At 37.0% G+C, this 20,388-nt stretch overlaps 1 protein-coding gene across 1 annotated transcript in view; it reads left to right on the forward strand.

Annotated features, from left to right (window-relative positions):
• LOC138711672 (uncharacterized) overlaps nt 1-20,388 on the forward strand; it is a 267,255-nt gene that overhangs the window by 17,193 nt on the left and 229,674 nt on the right. The window contains exons 4-5 of the mRNA XM_069842800.1: nt 875-996; nt 10,671-10,840. Of these exons, the coding sequence (XP_069698901.1) occupies nt 875-899 (25 nt within the window). The 3' untranslated portion in view covers nt 900-996; nt 10,671-10,840. The remainder of the gene's footprint in view (nt 1-874; nt 997-10,670; nt 10,841-20,388) is intronic.

Below are 20,388 nucleotides of genomic sequence, written 5' to 3' on the forward strand. Positions count from 1 at the left end.
AAAAATATATATAAATATTGTGGTGGGGGGGTATTTCTGCAGATAAGCCTCTTAAATAGCCTCTTTAAATTTGGCGGTGCTTGTAATTCATACATAATTATTTTTTTTAATGCAGTTTTCCATAAGTTGACATTTTCATACTAAAGTGCATTTTTCTCTGAAACTACTGAATAAATTTGCAACAGATTGTTACAGTGTTTTCTACAGCCTGTGTTCTACATAGTAGACCTACGGGTTTAAGAATATCGCACACATAACACGAGAAAAAAATATATATGCATTGAAAACATTTTTAAAAATGTTAAACAAAGTTCATTATTTTTTCTATTTCACTAGGGGTGAAATTGTTAACTAAATTTTGCTTTACAATTTACAATATACGTTCCTAGATAACTTAAAAAAAATTCAAGGTATATGAGTGCAGCATGCAGCAAATAATGTGCACTTGAAGAATGAGGTACATTTAGCAAAGTGGGAAGGCAGGTTATCATTTAGGATCTTTCTTTTGCACTTGGATACGAAACTAATTAGTTGTCTTTTGGTACCATTGAATTCAGAATGATTAATTGTATAGGCATGAACATTTTTATACCAATCTGAGCACTGAAAACCTATAAATGTTGAACTAAAGTTCTGTAAGTCTACTGAATTTTCTTAATGCACAGTCCCCGTAAAGTATCACGTGACTGGGAGGCAGTCAGCACAGTATAGTGTACGTCTCCTATTCTAAGGACCTCATATTAACCATCCCAGTGTGTTTTGCAGCGGTCATAATTATGTACCACTAAGCCAAAAATTGGCATAAGCAACTACCATTGTCATAATCATAGAGGAAGCTAGAATATTTTTCTGCATTATGTAATATTCCTTCCAGTTTGCTTGGCTGTATAAAGTTATGATTCCAAAGAAGAACAGAAGATATATAGAAGAACAAACAAGGAGAGGCCGCTCATGGTGGATATCTGAAGATATGGAAACAAATTACTTCATGTATCGGTATGTACCTGATATAGTTTAATTTATAGGTTAGTTTTCTGTGTATTATAGTACTTTCCCAATTTATACTTTTGAATTATGTTTTTGTTATTACACAGATGGTTAATTTCCAGTACTAAGTCACTGGTACTTCTTGACTGATTTCAGCTTAATTAATATCCGATTTTCAATTTACAAACCTCATACTAGTAGTCTGGAAGCTTGTAAACCAGTGAGATTTTGAATTGATGTGTGAATTAAGACACACTTTCAGTGAAATGTCAGTATAATGAACTCGTGAGGGCACTATGGGTAATTATTTTCTTTAAAGAGACATTGTGTAGATTTGTATCCAAGTTACGGATTATTGAATCCAGTATATATCCATAATGTCCCGTGCCGTGGCATCGGTCTAAAGCATCCTGCCTAGGACTCGCGTTACAGACTGCTTGCTGGTTCGAGTCCTCATGGGGGAAGAAATTTTCTCATGAAATTTGGGCCAATATATGGGACTGGTGCCCACCCAGCATCGTGATGCACTTTGGGAGTTACGATAGGTAGCGAAATCCGGTTACGAATGCCAGTTATAACGGCTGGGGGGATCATCGTGCTAACCACACAATACCTCCATTCTGGTTGGATGATCGTCCACCTCTGCTTCGAAATATGGGCGTGAGGCCAGCAGCCATCTGGTCGGTCTAGGCCCTTCGCGGACTGTAGTGCCACGGAAATATATATCCATTATAAACATCTGTGCTTTACACAATATGTAGCTGGAACACAACTGCTTTCCAAACAATACAATGTACGTGTCCTGTGGCTGCTGTTACAACATAGCAGTTGCATATTGCTATCGTGTGCTACTGTGTAAATAAGTCAATCACAGTCAATCAAATGCCAAAGTCATTGTTGCCATACATTGGCACCAACTTTTGAAAAATTTTGGCTGGCTCAAAATTTTGAATTACAATAAAATATCAAATTCTCCCTTACATGAATCGTGATCAGTGGCGGCTGATTGACTGAGGCAAGTGAGGCCGGGCCTCAGTCACTTGGCTTAACTGAAATCAAATTTTGTGTTTTTATATAATATATTAGTTATTTGAATGAAGCATATATCGCGGTAGAAGCATTTAAAAACTTTGATGTATATAGACCTGTTTTGCAGTAAAATTTGTTCCTGAGGCCGGGATCGCTCGTGCCGGGTCTGGCTTGTGATGTATGTAGACCTGTTTTGCAGTAAAATTTGTTCCTGAGGCCGGGATCGCTCGTGCCGGGTCTGGCTTGTGATGTATGTAGACCTGTTTTGCAGTAAAATTTGTTCCTGAGGCCGGGATCGCTCGTGCCGGGTCTGGCTTGTGATGTATGTAGACCTGTTTTGCAGTAAAATTTGTTCCTGAGGACAGGATCGTTCATGCCGGGTCTGGCTTATGCATTTCCTGTCCTTTCGCGGGCTTTGAGTTTACGCTTAAAACGTTGTAGCTGAGGCACAATTCGTCTGGCCTGGTCAGGTTTCATTCTCCCATCCATGGGCCGGCCTCAAGGGTAGAGTGGGGTGGGAATAGCAGTGGTGACTTGTCTTCCTAAATAGGCCATAAATAACAAAATTTCCAGCTCTTTGGCAGGCAGAGACCCACTCGATTCTCTCCCCTTATGTCTCAGTTTATGACATATAAGTGAGGGTGTTGTACTATTGTACTTCGTAGTACAGTAGTGAATCTGGGCCAATGTTGTTATGTATTTTTGGAAAATATAAACAGAAACAAATGAGAGAAATAATGCTGGTGCAGTTAATTCATTGTTAGAGTGTCCTTTTTCGAGAAGAAATAATACTGAAAGAAAGGACGTTTTAAATAAAGAGAGAGACTACCGAGATACCTACGACATCGCTGATAATTTTTCTCACACATAATCTTAAAACGCGAGTTTCTATTGCATCCTGGTATGGGCAACATAAATGGTTAAGTGGTAATGTGAGGCAAAATAAACTTCTCTTGGCCTTGTTTGTTGCTGTCAAAGGAAAAAAATAAAAAGAAAAGAAAGAAAGGGGAATTTCAACACATAATATGGGATGCTTCATCACACTGAAACAATCACTGAAACTCAGAGCATAACAGCTTATTTGGTGAGTGAAATTATTATTTTTCATTAATAGTAATAAGAATAGACTAATAATAATAATAATAATAATAATAATAATAATAATAATAATAATAATAATAATAATAATAATACAGTAATAATGATATTAGTAATATAATAACAATAATAAATAATTAATATCATAAACAAAGATTTCCTATCGGAAGCACTTAAACTATGTAGTTGCATCTGGCCTCACCGAGGATTTCGATCACCGGCCGCTACTGATCGTGATGTACATCTATTCACAACAATGTTACAAAATATAGAATGACAGAAAAATTAGACATCTGACAATCATTTTAATAAGTCGATAAAAATAACCGAATACAGATAGTAACTTAATTAAACTGTGATAAAGAGTTCTGTAGCCCTGTGAATAACAAGATTGTGATTAAGTTGTAAATTTTAAGTTTACAATTAACTTTTTAAATTTACGATTCGACTTTGTAATATAAAATAAAACATTATATGTACTCACCATTATATGTAGCACGACGAGTTGCAAATGTAGGCCTATTTCTCCTCACCGCACTTCTTCCTATAAACTCGTCACAAACATCCTCTAAATCCAACTTTTCAGCACTATCCTTGTGTAAGTTTAAAATAGCAATGTGATTAAGTCTCTTCTGGGACAAGGTTGAACGCAGAAATGTTTTTAGCCTTTTCAACATGGAGAAAGATCTTTCGGCTGTAGCTGTGGAAACTGGCATAGTCAAAGTCAGGCGTATAAATTTAATTAATTCAGGTACTAATTCACAAATAAAATGTGACTTCAGAAATTTAACTACATTTCCAAAATTTCTTAATTCAACACACAACATTGCAGCACTATTACACACCATAGTTCTCTGCAACCGTAAGATCTCATAGTCATTTATGTTGTCATCGAAAACACACCTGACAACCCGACATCGTCTTCTTTTCTGATAACAAAGTTTTCCACTGTATTTAAAAATTTGCTTTCCTGGAATCCCTCTTTAAGGAATGCTGTCACACGATCTATAAGTTCAAAGAATTTACTCCTAAAATATTCCTTCGCGTCACTAAATTCATGCTGTGTGTGTTGACGATCGTCTAGACGGCGAGACACTTTTCTTTGCTTCGGGGTCCTTGGTTCTGACAGGTCCAGCTTATTTGCTCTTCTTGTAGTTTTGTCCCATACCATTTCATAGTTATCACAGAAAGTTTGGAATATTTTTATCAAATTGTGAATGAGACAATTTGCTTCATGGAAATCAAGGTTTACACTTTGTAGTTTTATATTTGTTGCATCCATCGTGGTAAATACCTGTCTCATCATGTTTAAATAAGCAAAATGTTCAAATGACTCAAGTAGTTTTAGGTAACTGGAAGCTTTAGTACCAGCATCACTTTTATCGTTTTCAGAAAAATCTGAAAGGAACGAAAGAACATCTTGATATTTATCTGTCAGAGATTTTAAGCTAAGGGTCCTGACAGTGAATCGTGTTGGACAAAACGGTCTTAAATTTTGTTCTGAGCCATGTGCATTTGTATCTCTTAAAGAATTAAGCCAGTTCCACCTTTTCGGGGACTCCCTTATCATATTTATTATATCTTGAGCAGTGGCAGCTGATTGACTGAGGCAAGTGAGGCCGGGCCTCAGTCACTTGGCTTAACTGAAATCAAATTTTGTTTTTATGTAATGTATTAGTTATTTGAATGAAGCATATATCGCTGTAGAAGCATTTGAAAACTTTGTGATGTAGATAGACCTGTTTTGCAGTAAAATTTGTTCCTGAGGCCAGGATCGCTTGTGCCGGGTCTAGCTTGTGATGTATATAGATCTGTTTTGCAGTAAAATTTGTTCATAAGGCCAGGATCGCTCGTGCCGGGTCTGCTTGTGAATTTCTGTGTGTCTTCCCGGGCTTTTGAGGTTGCGCTTAAAACGTTGTAACTGAGGCACAATTCGTCTGGCCTGGTCAGGTTTCACTCCTCCCAACCTCAAGGGTAGAGTGGGGTGGGAAAAGGGTGACTTGTCTTGCTAAATAGGCCATAAATAACAAAATTTCCAGCTCTTTGGCAGGCAGAGACCCACACTATTCTCTCCTCTCATGTCTTAGTTTATGACTTAAGCTAGTGTGTTGTACTATTGTACAATAAATGCGAGAAATAATGCTGGTGTAGTTAATTCATTGTTACAGTGCCTTTTTCGAGAAGAAATAATATTGAAAGAAAGGACGTTTTAAATAAAGAGAGAGACTACCGAGATACCTACGACATCGCCGACAATTTTTCTGACAGATAATCTTAAAACGCAAGTTTCTATTGCATCCTGGTATGGGCGACATAAATGGTTAAGTGGCAATATGGTGCAAAATAAACTTCTCTGTTGGCCTTGTTCGTTGCTGTCAAAGGAAAAAATTAAAAAGAAAAGAAAGAAAGGGGAACTTCAACACATAATATGGGATGCTTCATCACACTGAAACAATCACTGAAACTCACAGCATAACAGCTTATTTGGTGAGTGAAATTATTATTTTTCATTACTAGTAATAATAATAATAATAATAATAATAATAATAATAATACAGTAATAATGATATTAATAATATAATAACAATAATAATTAATATCATAAATAAACATTTCCTATTGGAGGCACTTAAACTAGTTGCATCTGGCCTCACCGAGGATTTCGATCACCGGCCGCTACTGATCTTGAGTTATATTGATCGCATTTCTGCAAGCTGTAATGTGCTCCACACTGTCTTATGCCACTGAATTCAATGAGTGCATGAAGCAACGCAAGGATGCAAGAGGACAGAATACCATGTAAGTTTTGGAAATATAAACCTCGGGGAAGAAGAGAGATTGGAAGACCAGCCAAAAGATGGATGGACCAATTTCAGTAGCTGCTACAGGAACCAATTTCCTAATGCATGAAGGATGATGATGATGATGATGATGATAATGATCCATGGTCTTGATTAACAGCACAAGAAAATCACATCACAATTACACTAAGTAGTTAACCGCACAGCGACATTCGAGCAAACTAATATTAAAGTCAACTGATTCTTTCCTTCTTTTATTTACTAAGCACTGCTACTCAACAAAGAAAAATTTAACTTCCCGTTGTTGCTTTTCTCTTAAGATGTATTCTGCTTGATTTAAAATTTAAAAACATGAGTTGACTGTTAGTATTAACTAGCTACCTCTCTGTATACAAGGGCCCAACAATGCTTCCTTACTTTAACTTACGTATTTAAAAATCTGTCTTCACTGATTTTAATAAATCATTCACCTAAAATGAGACGACGATGTAATAATAATAATAATAATAATAATAATAATAATAATAATAATAATAATAATAATAATACTTACTTACTTACAAATGGCTTTTAAGGAACCCGAAGGTTCATTGCCGCCCTCACATAAGCCCGCCATCGGTCCCTATCCTGTGCAAGATTAAGCCAGTCTCTATCATCATACCCCACCTCCCTCAAATCCATTTTAATATTATCCTCCCATCTACGTCTCGGCCTCCCTAAAGGTCTTTTTCCCTCCGGTCTCCCAACTAACACTCTATATGCATTTCTGGATTCGCCCATACGTGCTACATGCCCTGCCCATCTCAAACGTCTGGATTTCAAGTTCCTAATTATGTCAGGTGAATAATAATAATAATAATAATAATAATAATAATAATAATAATAATAATAATAATAATCTATACTAATAATAAATCTGTAGCCGACATTTTTCTGGTAATTTTCGATTTTCCAAAAATAATTGGTCCTAACATATATAATTAATCACCCTGAAACCGAAAATCGCTTTTTTGAAATTTTTGTTTGTATGTCTGTCTGTCTGTCTGTCTGTCTGTATGTTTGTTACCTTTTCACGCGATAATGGCTGAACGGATTTCGATAAAAATTGGAATATAAATTAAGTTCGTTGTACCTTAGATTTTAGGCTATATGACATTCAAAATACATTATTTAAAAGGGAGGTTATGAGGGGGCCTGAATTAAATAAATCGAAATATCTCGCTTATTATTGATTTTTGTGAAAAATGTTACATAACAAAAGTTTCTTTGAAAATAATTTCCGATAAGTTTTATTCCTTCCAAATTTTCATAGGACTGATATTTAATGAGATAAATGAGTTTTAAAATTAAAATAACTGCCATCTAAGGCCGTGTAATGAATTAAAAAACAAATGACTTCGTTTATAAGGGGCCTTGGACAGCAACAATCGAAAGCTATGAAAGATAGCCTACAGATAATGTTTCTGTATTTGTATGAAGTAATATCGGAAGCTAAATTAACCGATTTGTATAATTAATTATTAATTCACCATTGGAAAATGTAGTTTCTCTAGATGGACATAATGCTATAATGTTATTACATTAACTTCTGAGTGAATCGAGGCCAGGTAAGATTAAAATAGCTTCTTATGCACAGAAAACTTGATAGGCTATTCTGTACATTCGTTTCCTGTATTTCCTAAAATAATTTTTATGACCAAATGAGTGGTCTCTGGATCAAAATGATCGCATTTTAATTATGTAAATACAACTTAAATTAAGTAACATAATAAACGATTTATCCTTATATCAACCACGAATGTTCCCTGGATCAAATGTCCTATTTTAATTATGTAATTACTTTATATTTATTTCTAACGGGTGCAGCGGAGCGCACGGGTACGGATAGTAATAATAATAATAATAATAATAATAATAATAATAATAATAATAATAATAATAATAATAATAATAACACGACAAATTATTGGGTGGGCCTATATAAGTTGGCACCACTGCTGCCATATTTAGCATTAATATTTACAAGGTACAGAAATTTGTAAGCTATATGTTAAACTGAAATTTTCGTTACATTAGTATTAGTTTAACTGAAGATGTTTTCAACATATGAATAACAGTAAATTGATGAAGAGCGGTAATTAAGTTTGTTAAACTGGAAATTTTGTTACTTGGACATTCCTTATAAAGACATTTTGCTGTACAACAGCAGTGCACAACCCGCGGCCCGATAGTAATGTTTCAAACTTAAAATAAAAAAAAAAAATATATATTTGAACAGACTTGTATTATTAATTACTATAAATTACAGTAATCACTAATTATTAAGACATTTATGTAAATTATTTATTATTGGAGGATGTCTGTGGCCCTCCAAAAGAACATTTTATAAAATATTGGCCCGCAGTATTCATGAGGTTGAGCACCCCTGCTGTGTATGTTCTCCCATAGCAAGTTCTTGATTTTCACATCTCCTGGTTTTTCAGTACAAATCTATGTCTAAATCTGAAGATAATTTTGAATTATCTAGGAAGTGTCATATTATATTTAATAGGTTATAAATACAACCCAAAACTGGCTCTACTATGCATGTTCCATTACTGAACATTGCAATTAAGGAGTAGCTGCAAGTTCTTGCAGCCACATTGTATCTTTATGATTGTATAGTTTAGAATTATTGACTTGTCTAGATTGCGGAAACTGACGCATTACGCTGTTGATTTCAGACTATGTGACGTAAATTACATTTTAGTTATATGTTCAAGCAATATCCGATATATGAAAGGAATGCTTTTCTATGGGTAGTAAGTGGGTAAGTAACATAGTGTTGTTCTACAAGTCTACTGAGTTTGGGAACTGGCGGTAGTTTCGGAAGAATGCTTATAAATATTTAAATGTCATTTCCTGTCGTATTATTTGTATGATAGATTTTAATTACGAGCGTAGAAACTAGCAAATAACAGTCTTTGGAAACCGGAGGATAGTCGTTATCGGTTACTAGAAGAGGATTGATATTTTTTTCTATACTTGTAATATAAAAGTAAAGTAAGATTATTATTGACTATAATTTAATAGTTTTGTTGTTGTTTTCTAATGCCAGGCGTTTGACAATAAAGTCATTTGACCTCTTGCACTCCAATATTTTTCAAAGATATTATCATGGTCAGCCACTGAAGCACAGATTTTGAGGTGTTCCGAATCCATTTCTTGGTTTGAGTTGCACAATGGGCAGTTAGGGGACTGATATATTCCAATTCTATGCAGGTGTTTGGCCAAACAATCATGGCCTGTTGCCAATCTAAATGCAGCTACAGACGATTTTCGTGGTAAATCAGGAATTAACTGTGGATTTTGATGCAGAGAGTTCCATTTTTTCCCTTGGGATTGTGTTATCAAATTTTGTTTGTTGAAGTCTAAGTATGTAGATTTAATAAATCTTTTTACAGAGTAATACGTAGATTTAGTAACAGGTCTATAAGTAGCAGTGCTGCCCTTCTTTGCTAAAGCATCCGCATTCTCGTTTCCCAGGATTCCACAATGGGATGGTATCCATTGGAATACAATTCTTTTATTGAGTGATATTAATTGAGAGAGCATTTTAGTTATTTCTGCTGTTTGAGATGAAGGTGTGTGTTTAGAGACTATTGATAGAATAGCTGCTTTGGAGTCTGACAATATAACTGCATTTTTAAATTTACTGATGTGGCATAGAAGATTCCTGAGACATTCACTTATTGCAATGATTTCTCCATCAAAACTTGTTGTTCCATACCCAAGAGATCTATAAAGTGAGAAGAGACAGCACGTAACACCTGCACCGGCACCTTGTTCTCTGGGGATCAAGGATCCGTCGGTGTATAAATGAAGCCAGTTTTGTGGAGGGTATCTAATATTAATTGTCTCTAAAGACAATTGTTTTAGTATTTCAGTGTTTACTTCTAATTTCAGTATTTCTTCTGTTAAATTTAGATTATATTCCATATTTAATAGAGTTAAAGGGTTTGGTTTAATTTGTAGGTTTTCTTTTAAATTCGGGATATTGATTTTCTGTTTTAATTCTTGAACAATGGATATGAAACTTTTTTGAGTTTTCAATCTACAGAGAGGACTGTATGAATGCCAATTGTTTCCTGGTAATCTAATAAGTTTTTCATATTGAATCAGTGCTTTTTCTTCTATTGTCATTTTGATGCTGTTAATATTAGTGAGGAATCTCATAGAATCTATTGGAGTTGTTTTGATTCCACCAGTAATGAGTCTGAGAGCTTGGTTTTGAACATATTCTATTTCGTTTATGAAAGGTGAAGTAATTAAAATTTCTCCGCAGTATGTCAGCACTGGCTGTATAAACATTTTGTATGTAGTGTTCAAAGTATTCCTAGAGCATCCCCATTTCTTTCCTGCTAGTCTTTTTAGAAGGGAGAATCTTTTACGAGCTTTTTCAGAAATATATTTCAAATGGTTGCTCCATGTTAACTTACTATCGAAAATAACTCCAAGATATTTGGATTCATAAGTCCTAGGAAGGTGTTGGCCATTGTATTGGATATTGAATTCTCTTTCTTTTTACCAAGTGAAAATATTTAATAGTAGTAGTAGTAGTAGTTGAAGTTAATAAACTGGAACTGTGCAGAGGAGGAGAGAGAAAATTATGCAGTGGAGTTAATCCACTATGCCATTGAGCAATGATCCATTTGTCTGTGTTTGACATGAAGTTACATTTCAACTGTTGTCTTTAACAAGTACGTCTTGTTGCAGGTGTCTCATTCACCCCAGAAAAAGAAGTGGAGACAAGAAATTGTTCATTCGAACAGAAGTCCATTTGATGAGCGACAGAACAAAGAAATTATACATCAGCTTGTCCAGTCGCAAGAGCAGTCTTTGGAAGGGACTAGGGGTGGTCGCCAATGCTACTTCTCCTGCCCATGGTAGGTGTGAAGTGTTATACTCGTATCACCATCATTTTGGTTGTCAAGACCAAATGCACTGCAAATTGCTTTTCTTACTTTCATATTTTCTACCACTTTTTAACTTTCCCTGTGCTTTGCACTGAGTGTGCGCAGTATGTTATAACTGGAACGTGGAAAATTTAGGTAGTTCAAATTTTGTTTCTGGGCCTGTACCATTGGTGGCCGATTGGCTGAGCCAAGTGAGGTTGGGCTTAAATGGACTCAAATGTTGTATTTTTATACTAGCCGTACCCGTGCGCTCCGCTGCACCCGTTAGAAATAAATATAAAGTAATTATATAATTAAAATAGGACGTTTGATCCAGGGAACATTCGTGTTTGATAGAAGGATAAATCGTTTAATATGTTACTTAATTTAAATTGTAGCCTACTTAAAAAAATTAAAATGCGATCATTTTGGTCCAGAGACACTCATTTGGTGCAATGACAATTCCTTTAACATGTTTCTTATTTGTTATTACATGCAACCATAGTTTAATGATCATTGACATAATTTAGATTTAATGTGTATACTTCATTTTACTTGCTATATGTTTTCATTGAATTATGGTAATAACTTAATTTTAACCCATGTTTTCTACATATTCAGTAAATGGCGCTTGGCCCATTATGGTTCTGAACCCTTCAAATAACTTAAATAGTGATACAGCACATATTGTGATACGTAATTATATTTCTTTCTTTCGAAAATGTAAGAATTCACAATCTCCCAAGTACCATTGCCATGAAATGAATAAATATGTTTTTTCTTCCTACTCAAAAATTTTATATTTTGCACATGGGAGTTATTGCAGGAACAACAATGCTATAATCTGAGGCAGCGGTGAAAATGTATTATATTGTTATTTTAAAAGTCTTGTATATCCTTCAATCGATATTACTTCATACAAACACAGAAACATTCTCTGTAGGCTATATTTAATAGCTGTCGTTTGTTGTTGTCCAAGGCCCCTTATAGATGAAGTCATTTGTTTTTTTTTTTTCATTACAGTGCCTTAGATAGCGTTATATAAATTTTAAAAGTAATTTATCTCATTAAATATCAGTCCTATCAAAATTTTGCATAGAATAAAATTTATCGGAAATAATTAAAAAAAAAAAAACTTTTGTTATGTAGCATTTTTCACGAAAATTAATAATAAGGGAGATATTTCGATTTATTTAATTCAAGCCCCCTTATAACCCCCCTTTTACATAAAGTATTTTGAATGCCATATAGCCTAAAATCTAAGCTACAACGAACTTAATTTATATTTCAATTTTCATATAAATCAGTTCAGCCATTATGGCGCGAAAAGGTAACAAACATACAGACAGACATACAAACAAAAATTTCAAAAAAGCAGTTTTCGGTTTCAGGATGGTTAATTATACATGTTAACACCATTATTTTTGGAAAATTGAAAATTACCAGAAAAATTTTGGCTACAGATTTATTATTAGTATAGATATGTAACATATTATGTATTTCAATTAAGCATAGCATTGTATAAGTATTTAATAGCGTGTGGGAAAATATCAGAGATTGTATCAAAATTGCAGCTGAGCAGAGCATAGGTTATTATGAAACTAAGAAAAAGAAACCGTGGTTTGATGAAGATTGTTGCATGGTAGTAGAAAGAAGGAAACAGGCAAAATTGAAATTCCTACAGGATCCAGTTGAGGAGAAGAGAGATAATTATTTCAATGAAAGACGGGAAGCAAGTCGTACACTTAGGAATAAAAAGAGAGATTACTTGAAGGAAAAACTGAATGAGGTAGAAACAAATAGTAAGAATAAAAACATTCGAGATTTATATAAGGGCATAAAGGAATTTAAGAACGGATATCAGCCAAGGGTAAACGTGATCAAGGATGAGAATGGTGACTTGCTTGCAGACTCTCCATCAATCCTAAACAGATGGAAAAACTATTTTGCGCAACTACTAAATGTACATAGGCCAAATAGAAATGATCGGGACGATATTGAAATACAAACTGCTGAGCCATTTATACCTGAACCCACGCTTTCAGAAGTCGAAATTGCGATAGAAAATCTGAAAAAGTACAAGTCTCCAGGTATCGATCAAATTCCAGCAGAATTAATACAAGAGAGTGGAAGTGCATTATATAGCGAAATTTATAAACTTGTACTTGCTATTTGGGAAAAGGAAATTGTACCAGAACAATGGAAGGAGTCCATAATTGTACCTATTTTAAAAAGGGGGACAAAACCAACTGTGGTAACTTTCGAGGAATATCACTTTTGTTGACGTCGTACAAAATTTTGTCCAATATTCTTTTGAGAAGATTAACTCTGTACGTAGATGAAATTATTGGGGAACATCAGTGCGGTTTTCGGCGTACTGGATCGACTATTGATTAGATTTTTTGTATTCGACAGATATTGGAGAAAAAATGGGAGTATAAGGGTACAGTACATCAGTTATTCATAGATTTCAAAAAGGCATATGACTCGGTTAAGAGGGAAGTATTATATGATATTCTTATTGAATTTGGTATTCCCAAGAAACTAGTTCGATTAATTAAAATCTGTCTCAGTGAAACATACAGCAGAGTCCGTATAGGTCAGTTTCTATCTGATGCTTTTCCAATTCACTGCAGGCTAAAGCAGGGAGATGCACTATCACCTTTACTTTTTAACTTTGCGCTAGAATATGCCATTAGGAAAGTTCAGGATAACAGGCAGGGTTTGGAATTGAACGGGTTACATCAGCTTCTTGTCTATGCGGATGACATGAATATGTTAGGAGAAAATACACGAACGATTAGGGAAAACACGGAAATTTTACTTGAAGCAAGTAGAGCGATCGGTTTGGTAGTAAATCCCGAAAAGACAAAGTATATGATTATGTCTCGTGACCAGAATATTGTACGAAATGGAAATATAAAAATTGGAGATTTATCCTTCGAAGAGGTGGAAAAATTCAAATATCTTGGAGCAACAGTAACAAATATAAATGACACTCGGGAGGAAATTAAACGCAGAATAAATATGGGAAATGCGTGTTATTATTCGGTTGAGAAGCTCTTATCATCCAGTCTGCTGTCCAAAAATCTGAAAGTTAGAATCTATAAAACAGTTATATTACCGGTTGTTTTTTATGGTTGTGAAACTTGGACTCTCACTCTGAGAGAGGAACATAGGTTCAGGGTGTTTGAGAATAAGGTGCTTAGGAAAATATTTGGGGCTAAGCGGGATGAAGTTACAGGAGAATGGAGAAAGTTACACAACACAGAACTGCACGCATTGTATTCTTCACCTGACATAATTAGGAACATTAAATCTAGACGTTTGAGATGGGCAGGGCATGTAGCACGTATGGGCGAATCCAGAAATGCATATAGAGTGTTAGTTGGAGACCGGAGGGAAAAAGACCTTTAGGGAGGCTGATATGTAGATGAGAGGATAATATTAAAATGGACTTGAGGGAGGTGGGGTATGATGATAGAGACTGGATTAATCTTGCACAGGATAGGGACTGCTGGCGGGCTTATGTGAGGGCGGCAATGAACCTTCGGGTTCCTTAAAAGCCATTTGTAAGTAAGTAAGTAAGTTGTATAAGTATTTGAAAACTTTGTGATGTATATAGTCCTGTCTTGGAGTAAAATTTGTTCCTGAGGCCAAAAATCTTCTGGCCGGGTCTGGCTTCTACATTTCGTATGTTTTTGTGGGTTTTGAGGTGGCACTTCAAATGCTGCAGCTGAGGCCCAAGTCTTCTGACCTGGCCGGTATCCACCCACCCACCATTCTCCTTGTCCGACAGACTGGTCTCTTCTCAATGGTCGTCTGACGGATGGGAAGGGATGCAAATGAGAAAATTGGAGAATCAGTGTTGCCTTGTCTTCCTAAATAAGACGCAAATAATATAAAAAATCTCACAGTCTAGAAGGCGCGAGCCCACACTGTTCTCTTCTCTTGTGTCTCAGTTTATGATTTACGCGAAGGTGTTGTACTATTGAACTTCACAACTGGTGCAGTTCAGTGTTATTCTGTATTCCGGGAAGATGGAAACTGAAACATGCGAGCAATAATGATGATGTAAGAGTATCCTTTCTCGAAAAAAAATTATATTTTAAGGAGGGAAGTTTTAAATACTCGTAGAGACAGACCTGCGCTATCACCGACAATTTTTCATAAAAATAATTTTAAAATGCGGGCTTTCAGTGCATCCTGGCATGCGCAACATAAATAGTTATGTGGTATGCAAAGGAACACAGGTTCAACCTCTTGTATAAATAGCAACTTATTTGGTGAGTGATATTTTATTATTTTTAATTAATAATAATAATAATAATAATAATAATAATAATAATATCAATAATAAGCATTCTGTATAGGAGGTAGACCTATGTAAACAAGTTACATCAGTTTCATTTTGTTTTGATTTGTTCCGATAAGTAAGTTATAATACAATATTAAGTTTCAAATGGGCCGTCTGTGCTTATCTAATTTTATGAAGTACTAATTATAACATGAACGTTTCAGGCACTAGTGTGCCATTTTCAAAAGTATAGAAGATGCTGCCTAGTTACATTGTCAAATAGATACACGTAAACATGATCATTATGTGTGTGAAAACTTATAGTAAATACCCTTAAATTATAATAAGAAATGCAAAACCCTTACATATAGTTAATTAAAACACAAAATTAAAAATAGTACATTAAGAATAATTACTGATATTCAGAAAGTGTTCGCGATTGCCATTTCGATGCTATCCTGTAAGATGAATCTCAAGGGGGTATACAGGGCCGCATCCAGTTCCTAGGTATGGCCATTATTTTCGGAATTAGAGACTCAAATATTTTAGGTACCCAAAAATTAAGGCTACAAAAATGTGAGACGGATTTGTTGGATTTTAGCGGTGATCATTAAGCTTCCTTAATGATCACAGCAGGGATGCTACAGTTAAAAGCACTGGCCTCTGAGCCCCTTTGTTCTCCCTGTGTAGAAAAAAGTCTGTTTTGGAAGGTCAAAATGGCTATTTTTTTTAATTTTGCCGGCCTCTCCCGTCCAAACGCGCGGGGATAGAGATTTGCCCTTTATACTGAAGATAGAGTTCGAAGAGCTGTATTCAACGCACTCATCGGCTTTTTTCGAACTACACGTACTGTGGAGTTATGGCGGAAAGAATGTCGAAAATCAGAAAGTGTTCGCGATTGCCATTTTGATGCTATCGTGTAAGAAGTATATGAAGGGGGAATACAGGGCCGCATCCAGTTCCTCGGTATGGCCATTATTTTAGGAATTAGAGACTCAAATATATTAGGTGCCCAAAAATTAAGGCTAGAAAAAAGTGCGACGGATTTGCTGGATTTTAGCGGTGATTATTAAGATGCCGGGATGCTTCAGTTAAAAGGGCGGGCCTCTGAGCCCCTTCGTTCTCCCTGTGTAGAAAAAAGTCTGTTTTGGAAGGTCAAAATGACCATTGTTTGAAAATTTGCTGGCCTCTCCCGTCCAAACGCGCGGGGATAGAGAGTTGCCCTTTATACTGAAGATAGAGTTCAACGAGCTGTATTCAACGCACTCATCGGCTTTTTTGTAACTACATGTACTGTGGAGCTATGGCGGAAAGAATGTCGGCGGAATGGTGGTTCAAACCCTTCCCATTATTTCTCGAAAAAATCAGAAACTGTTCGCGATTGTCATTTTGATGCTATCGTGTAAGAAGTATCTCAAGGGGGAATACAGGGCCGCATCCAGTTCCTCGGTATGGCCATTATTTTCGGAATTTTAGGTGCCTAAAAATTAAGGCCAGAAAAAATTCGACGGATTTAATGGATTTTAGCGGTGATTATTAAGGAAGATGCCGGGATGCTACAGTTAAAAGGGCGGGCCTCTGAGCCCCTTCGTTCTCCCTGTGTAGAAAAAAGTCTGTTTTGGAAGGTCAAAATGACCATTTTTTGAAATTTTGCCGGCCTCTCCCGTCCAAAATGGCGGGGATAGAGACTTGTCCTTTATAGTGAAGATAGAGTTCGACGAGCTGTATTCAACGTACTCATCGGCTTTTTTTGTAACTACAAGTACTGTGGAGCTATGGCGGAAAGAATGTCGGCGGAAAAATCAGAAAGTGTTCGCGATTGCCATTTTGATGCTATCGTGTAAGAAGTATCTCAAGGGGGAATGCAGGGACGCATGCAGTTCCTCAGTATGGCCATTTCTTTTCTTAATTAGAGACTCATATATTTTAGGTACCAAAAAATTAAGGTTAGAAAAAAGTGCGACGGATTTGCTGGATTTTAGCGGTGATTATTAAGGAAGATGCCGGGATGCTACAGTTAAAAGGGCGGGCTTCTGAGCCCCTTCGTTCTCCCTGTGTAGAAAAAAGTCTGTTTTGGAAGGTCAAAATGACCATTTTTTTTAAATTTTGCCGGCCTCTCCCGTGCAAACGCGTGGGGATATAGAGTTGCCCTTTATACTGAAGATAGAGTTCGACGAGCTGTATTCAACGCACTCATCGGCTTTTTTTGTAACTACAAGTACTGTGGAGCTATGGCGGAAAGAATGTCGGCGGAATGGTGAACCCTTCCCCTTTTTTTCTCCAAAATCAGAAAGTGTTCGCGATTGCCATTTTGATGCTATCGTGTAAGAAATATCTCAAGGCGAAATACACGGCCGCATCCAGTTCCTCGGTATGGCCATTATTTTCGGAAATAGAGACTCAAATATTTTAGGTACCCAAAAATTAAGGCTAGAAAAAAGTGCGACGGATTTGCTGGATTTTAGCGGTGATTATTAAGGAAGATGCCGGGATGCTACAGTTAAAAGGGCGGGCCTCTGAGCCCCTTCGTTCTCCCTGTGTAGAAAAAAGTCTGATTTGGAACGTCAAAATGACAATTTTTTTAAAGTTTGCGGCCTCTCCCGTCCAAACGCGCCCGGGATAGAGAGTTGCCCTTTATACTGAAGATAGAGTTCGAGGAGCTGTATTCAACCCACTCATCGGATTGTTTGTAACTACAAGTACTGTTGAGCTATGGCGGAAAGAATGTCGGCGGAAGAGTTTACCTTCCCCTTTTTTTCTCCAAAATCAGAAAGTGTTCCGATTGCCATTTTGATGCTATCGTTTAAGAAGTATCTCAAGGGAGAATACAGGGCCGCATCCAGTTCCTCGGTAGGGCCATTACTTTCGGAATTAGAGATTCAAATATTTTAGGTACCGAAAAATTAAGGCTAGAAAATAGTGCGACGGATTTGCTGGATTTTAGCGGTGATTATTAAGGAAGATGCCGGGATGCTACAGTTAAAAGGGCGGGCCTCTGAGCCCCTTTTCTCCCTGTGTAGAAAAATGTCTGTTTTGGAAGGTCAAAATGATCATTTTTTGAAATTTTGCCGGCCTCTCCCGTCCAAACGCGCGGGGATAAAGAGTTGCTCTTTATACTGGAGATAGAGTTCGACGAGCTGTATTCAACGCACTCTTCCGCTTTTTTGTAACTACAAGTACTGTGGAGCTATGGCGGAAAGAATGTCGGCGGAATGGTGGTTTAAACCCTTCCCCTTTATTTCTCGAAAATCAGAAAGTGTTCGCGATTGCCATTTTGATGCTATCGTGTAAGAAGTATCTCAAGGGGGAATACAGGGCCGCATCCAGTTCCTCGGTATGGCCAATATTTTCGGAATTAGAGACTGAAATATTTTAGGTACCGAAAAGTTAAGGCTAGAAAAAAGTGCGACGGATTTGCTGGATTTTAGCGGTGATTATTAAGGAAGATGCCGGAATGCTACAGTTAAAAGGGCGGGCCTCTGAGCCCCTTCGTTCTCCCTGTGTAGAAAAAAGTCTGTTTTGGAAGGTCAAAATGACCATTTTTTTAAATTTTGCCGGCCTCTCCCGTCCAAACGCGCGGGGATAGTGAGTTGCCCTTTATACTGAAGATTGAGTTCGACGAGCTGTATTCAACGCACTGATCGGCTTTTTTGTAACTACAAGTACTGTGGAGCTATAGCGGAAAGATTGTCGGCGGAATGGTGGTTTAAAACCCTTCCCCTTTTTTTCTCGAAAATCAGAACGTGTTCGCGATTGCCATTTTGATGCTATCGTGTAAGAAGTATCACAAGGGGGAATACAGGGCCGCATCAAGTTCCTCGGTATGGCCATTATTTTCGGAATTAGAGACTCAAATATTTTAGGTACCGAAAATTTAAGGTTAGAAAAACGTGCGACGGATTTGCTGGATTCTAGCGGTGATTATTAAGGAAGATGCCGGGATGCTACAGTTAAAAGGGCGGGCCTCTGAGCCCCTTCGTTCTCCCTGTGAAGAAAAATGTCTGTTTTGGAAGGTCAAAATGACCATTTTTTGAAATTTTGCCGGCCTCTCCCGTCCAAACGCGCGGGGATAGAGAGTTGCCCTTTATGCTGAAGATAGAGTTCGACGAGGTGTATTCAACGCACTCATCGGCTTTTTTGTAACTACAAGTACTGTGGAGCTATGGCGGAAAGAATGTCGGCGGAATGGTGGTTCCCCTTTTTTTCTCGAAAATCAGAAAGTGTTCGCGATTGCCATTTTGATGCTATCGTGTAAGAAGTATCTCAAGGGGGAATACAGGGCCGCATCCAGTTCCTCGGTATGGCCATTATTTTCGGAATTAGAGACTCAAATATTTTAGGTACCGAAAAATTAATGCTAGAAAAAAGTGCGACGGATTTGCTGGATTTTAGCGGTGATTATTAAGGAAGATGCCGGGATGCTACAGTTAAAAGGGCGGGCCTCTGAGCCCCTTCGTTCTCCCTGTGTAGAAAAATGTCTGTTTTGGAAGGTCAAAACGACAATTTTTTTAAATTTTGCCGGCCTCTCCCGTCGAAACGCGCGGGGATAGAGAGTTGCCCTTTATACTGAAGATAGAGTTCGACGAGCTGCATTCAACGCACTCATCGGCTTTTTTGTAACTACAAGTACTGTGGTGCTATGGCGGAAAGAATGTCGGCGGAATGGTGGTTCCCCTTTTTTTCTCGAAAATCAGAAAGTGTTCGCGATTGCCATTTTGATGCTATCGTGTAAGAAGTATCTCAAGGGGGAATACAGGGCCGCATCCAGTTCCTCGGTATGGCCATTATTTTCGGAATTGGAGACTCAAATATTTTAGGTACCGAAAAATTAAGGCTAGATAAAAGTGCGACGGATTTGCTGGATTTTAGCGGTGATTATTAAGGAAGATGCCGGGATGGTACAGTTAAATGGGCGGGCCTCTGAGCCCCTTCGTTCTCCCTGTGTAGAAAAAAGTCTGTTTTGGAAGGTCAAAATGACCATTTTTTGAAATTTTGCCGGCCTCTCCCGTCCAAACGCGCGGGGATAGAGAGTGGCCCTTTATACTAAAGATAGAGTTCGTCGAGCTGTATTCAACGCACTCATCGGCATTTTAGTAACTACAAGTACTGTGGAGCTATGGCGGAAAGAATGTCGGCGGAATGGTGGTTTAACCCCTCCCCCTTTTTTTCTCGAAAATCAGAAAGTGTTCGCGATTGCCATTTTGATGCTATCGTGTAAGAAGAAGCAAGGGGGAATACAGGG

The sequence above is a fragment of the Periplaneta americana genome, chromosome 13 (assembly GCF_040183065.1).
Source record: "Periplaneta americana isolate PAMFEO1 chromosome 13, P.americana_PAMFEO1_priV1, whole genome shotgun sequence".
NCBI lineage: Eukaryota > Metazoa > Arthropoda > Insecta > Blattodea > Blattidae > Periplaneta > Periplaneta americana.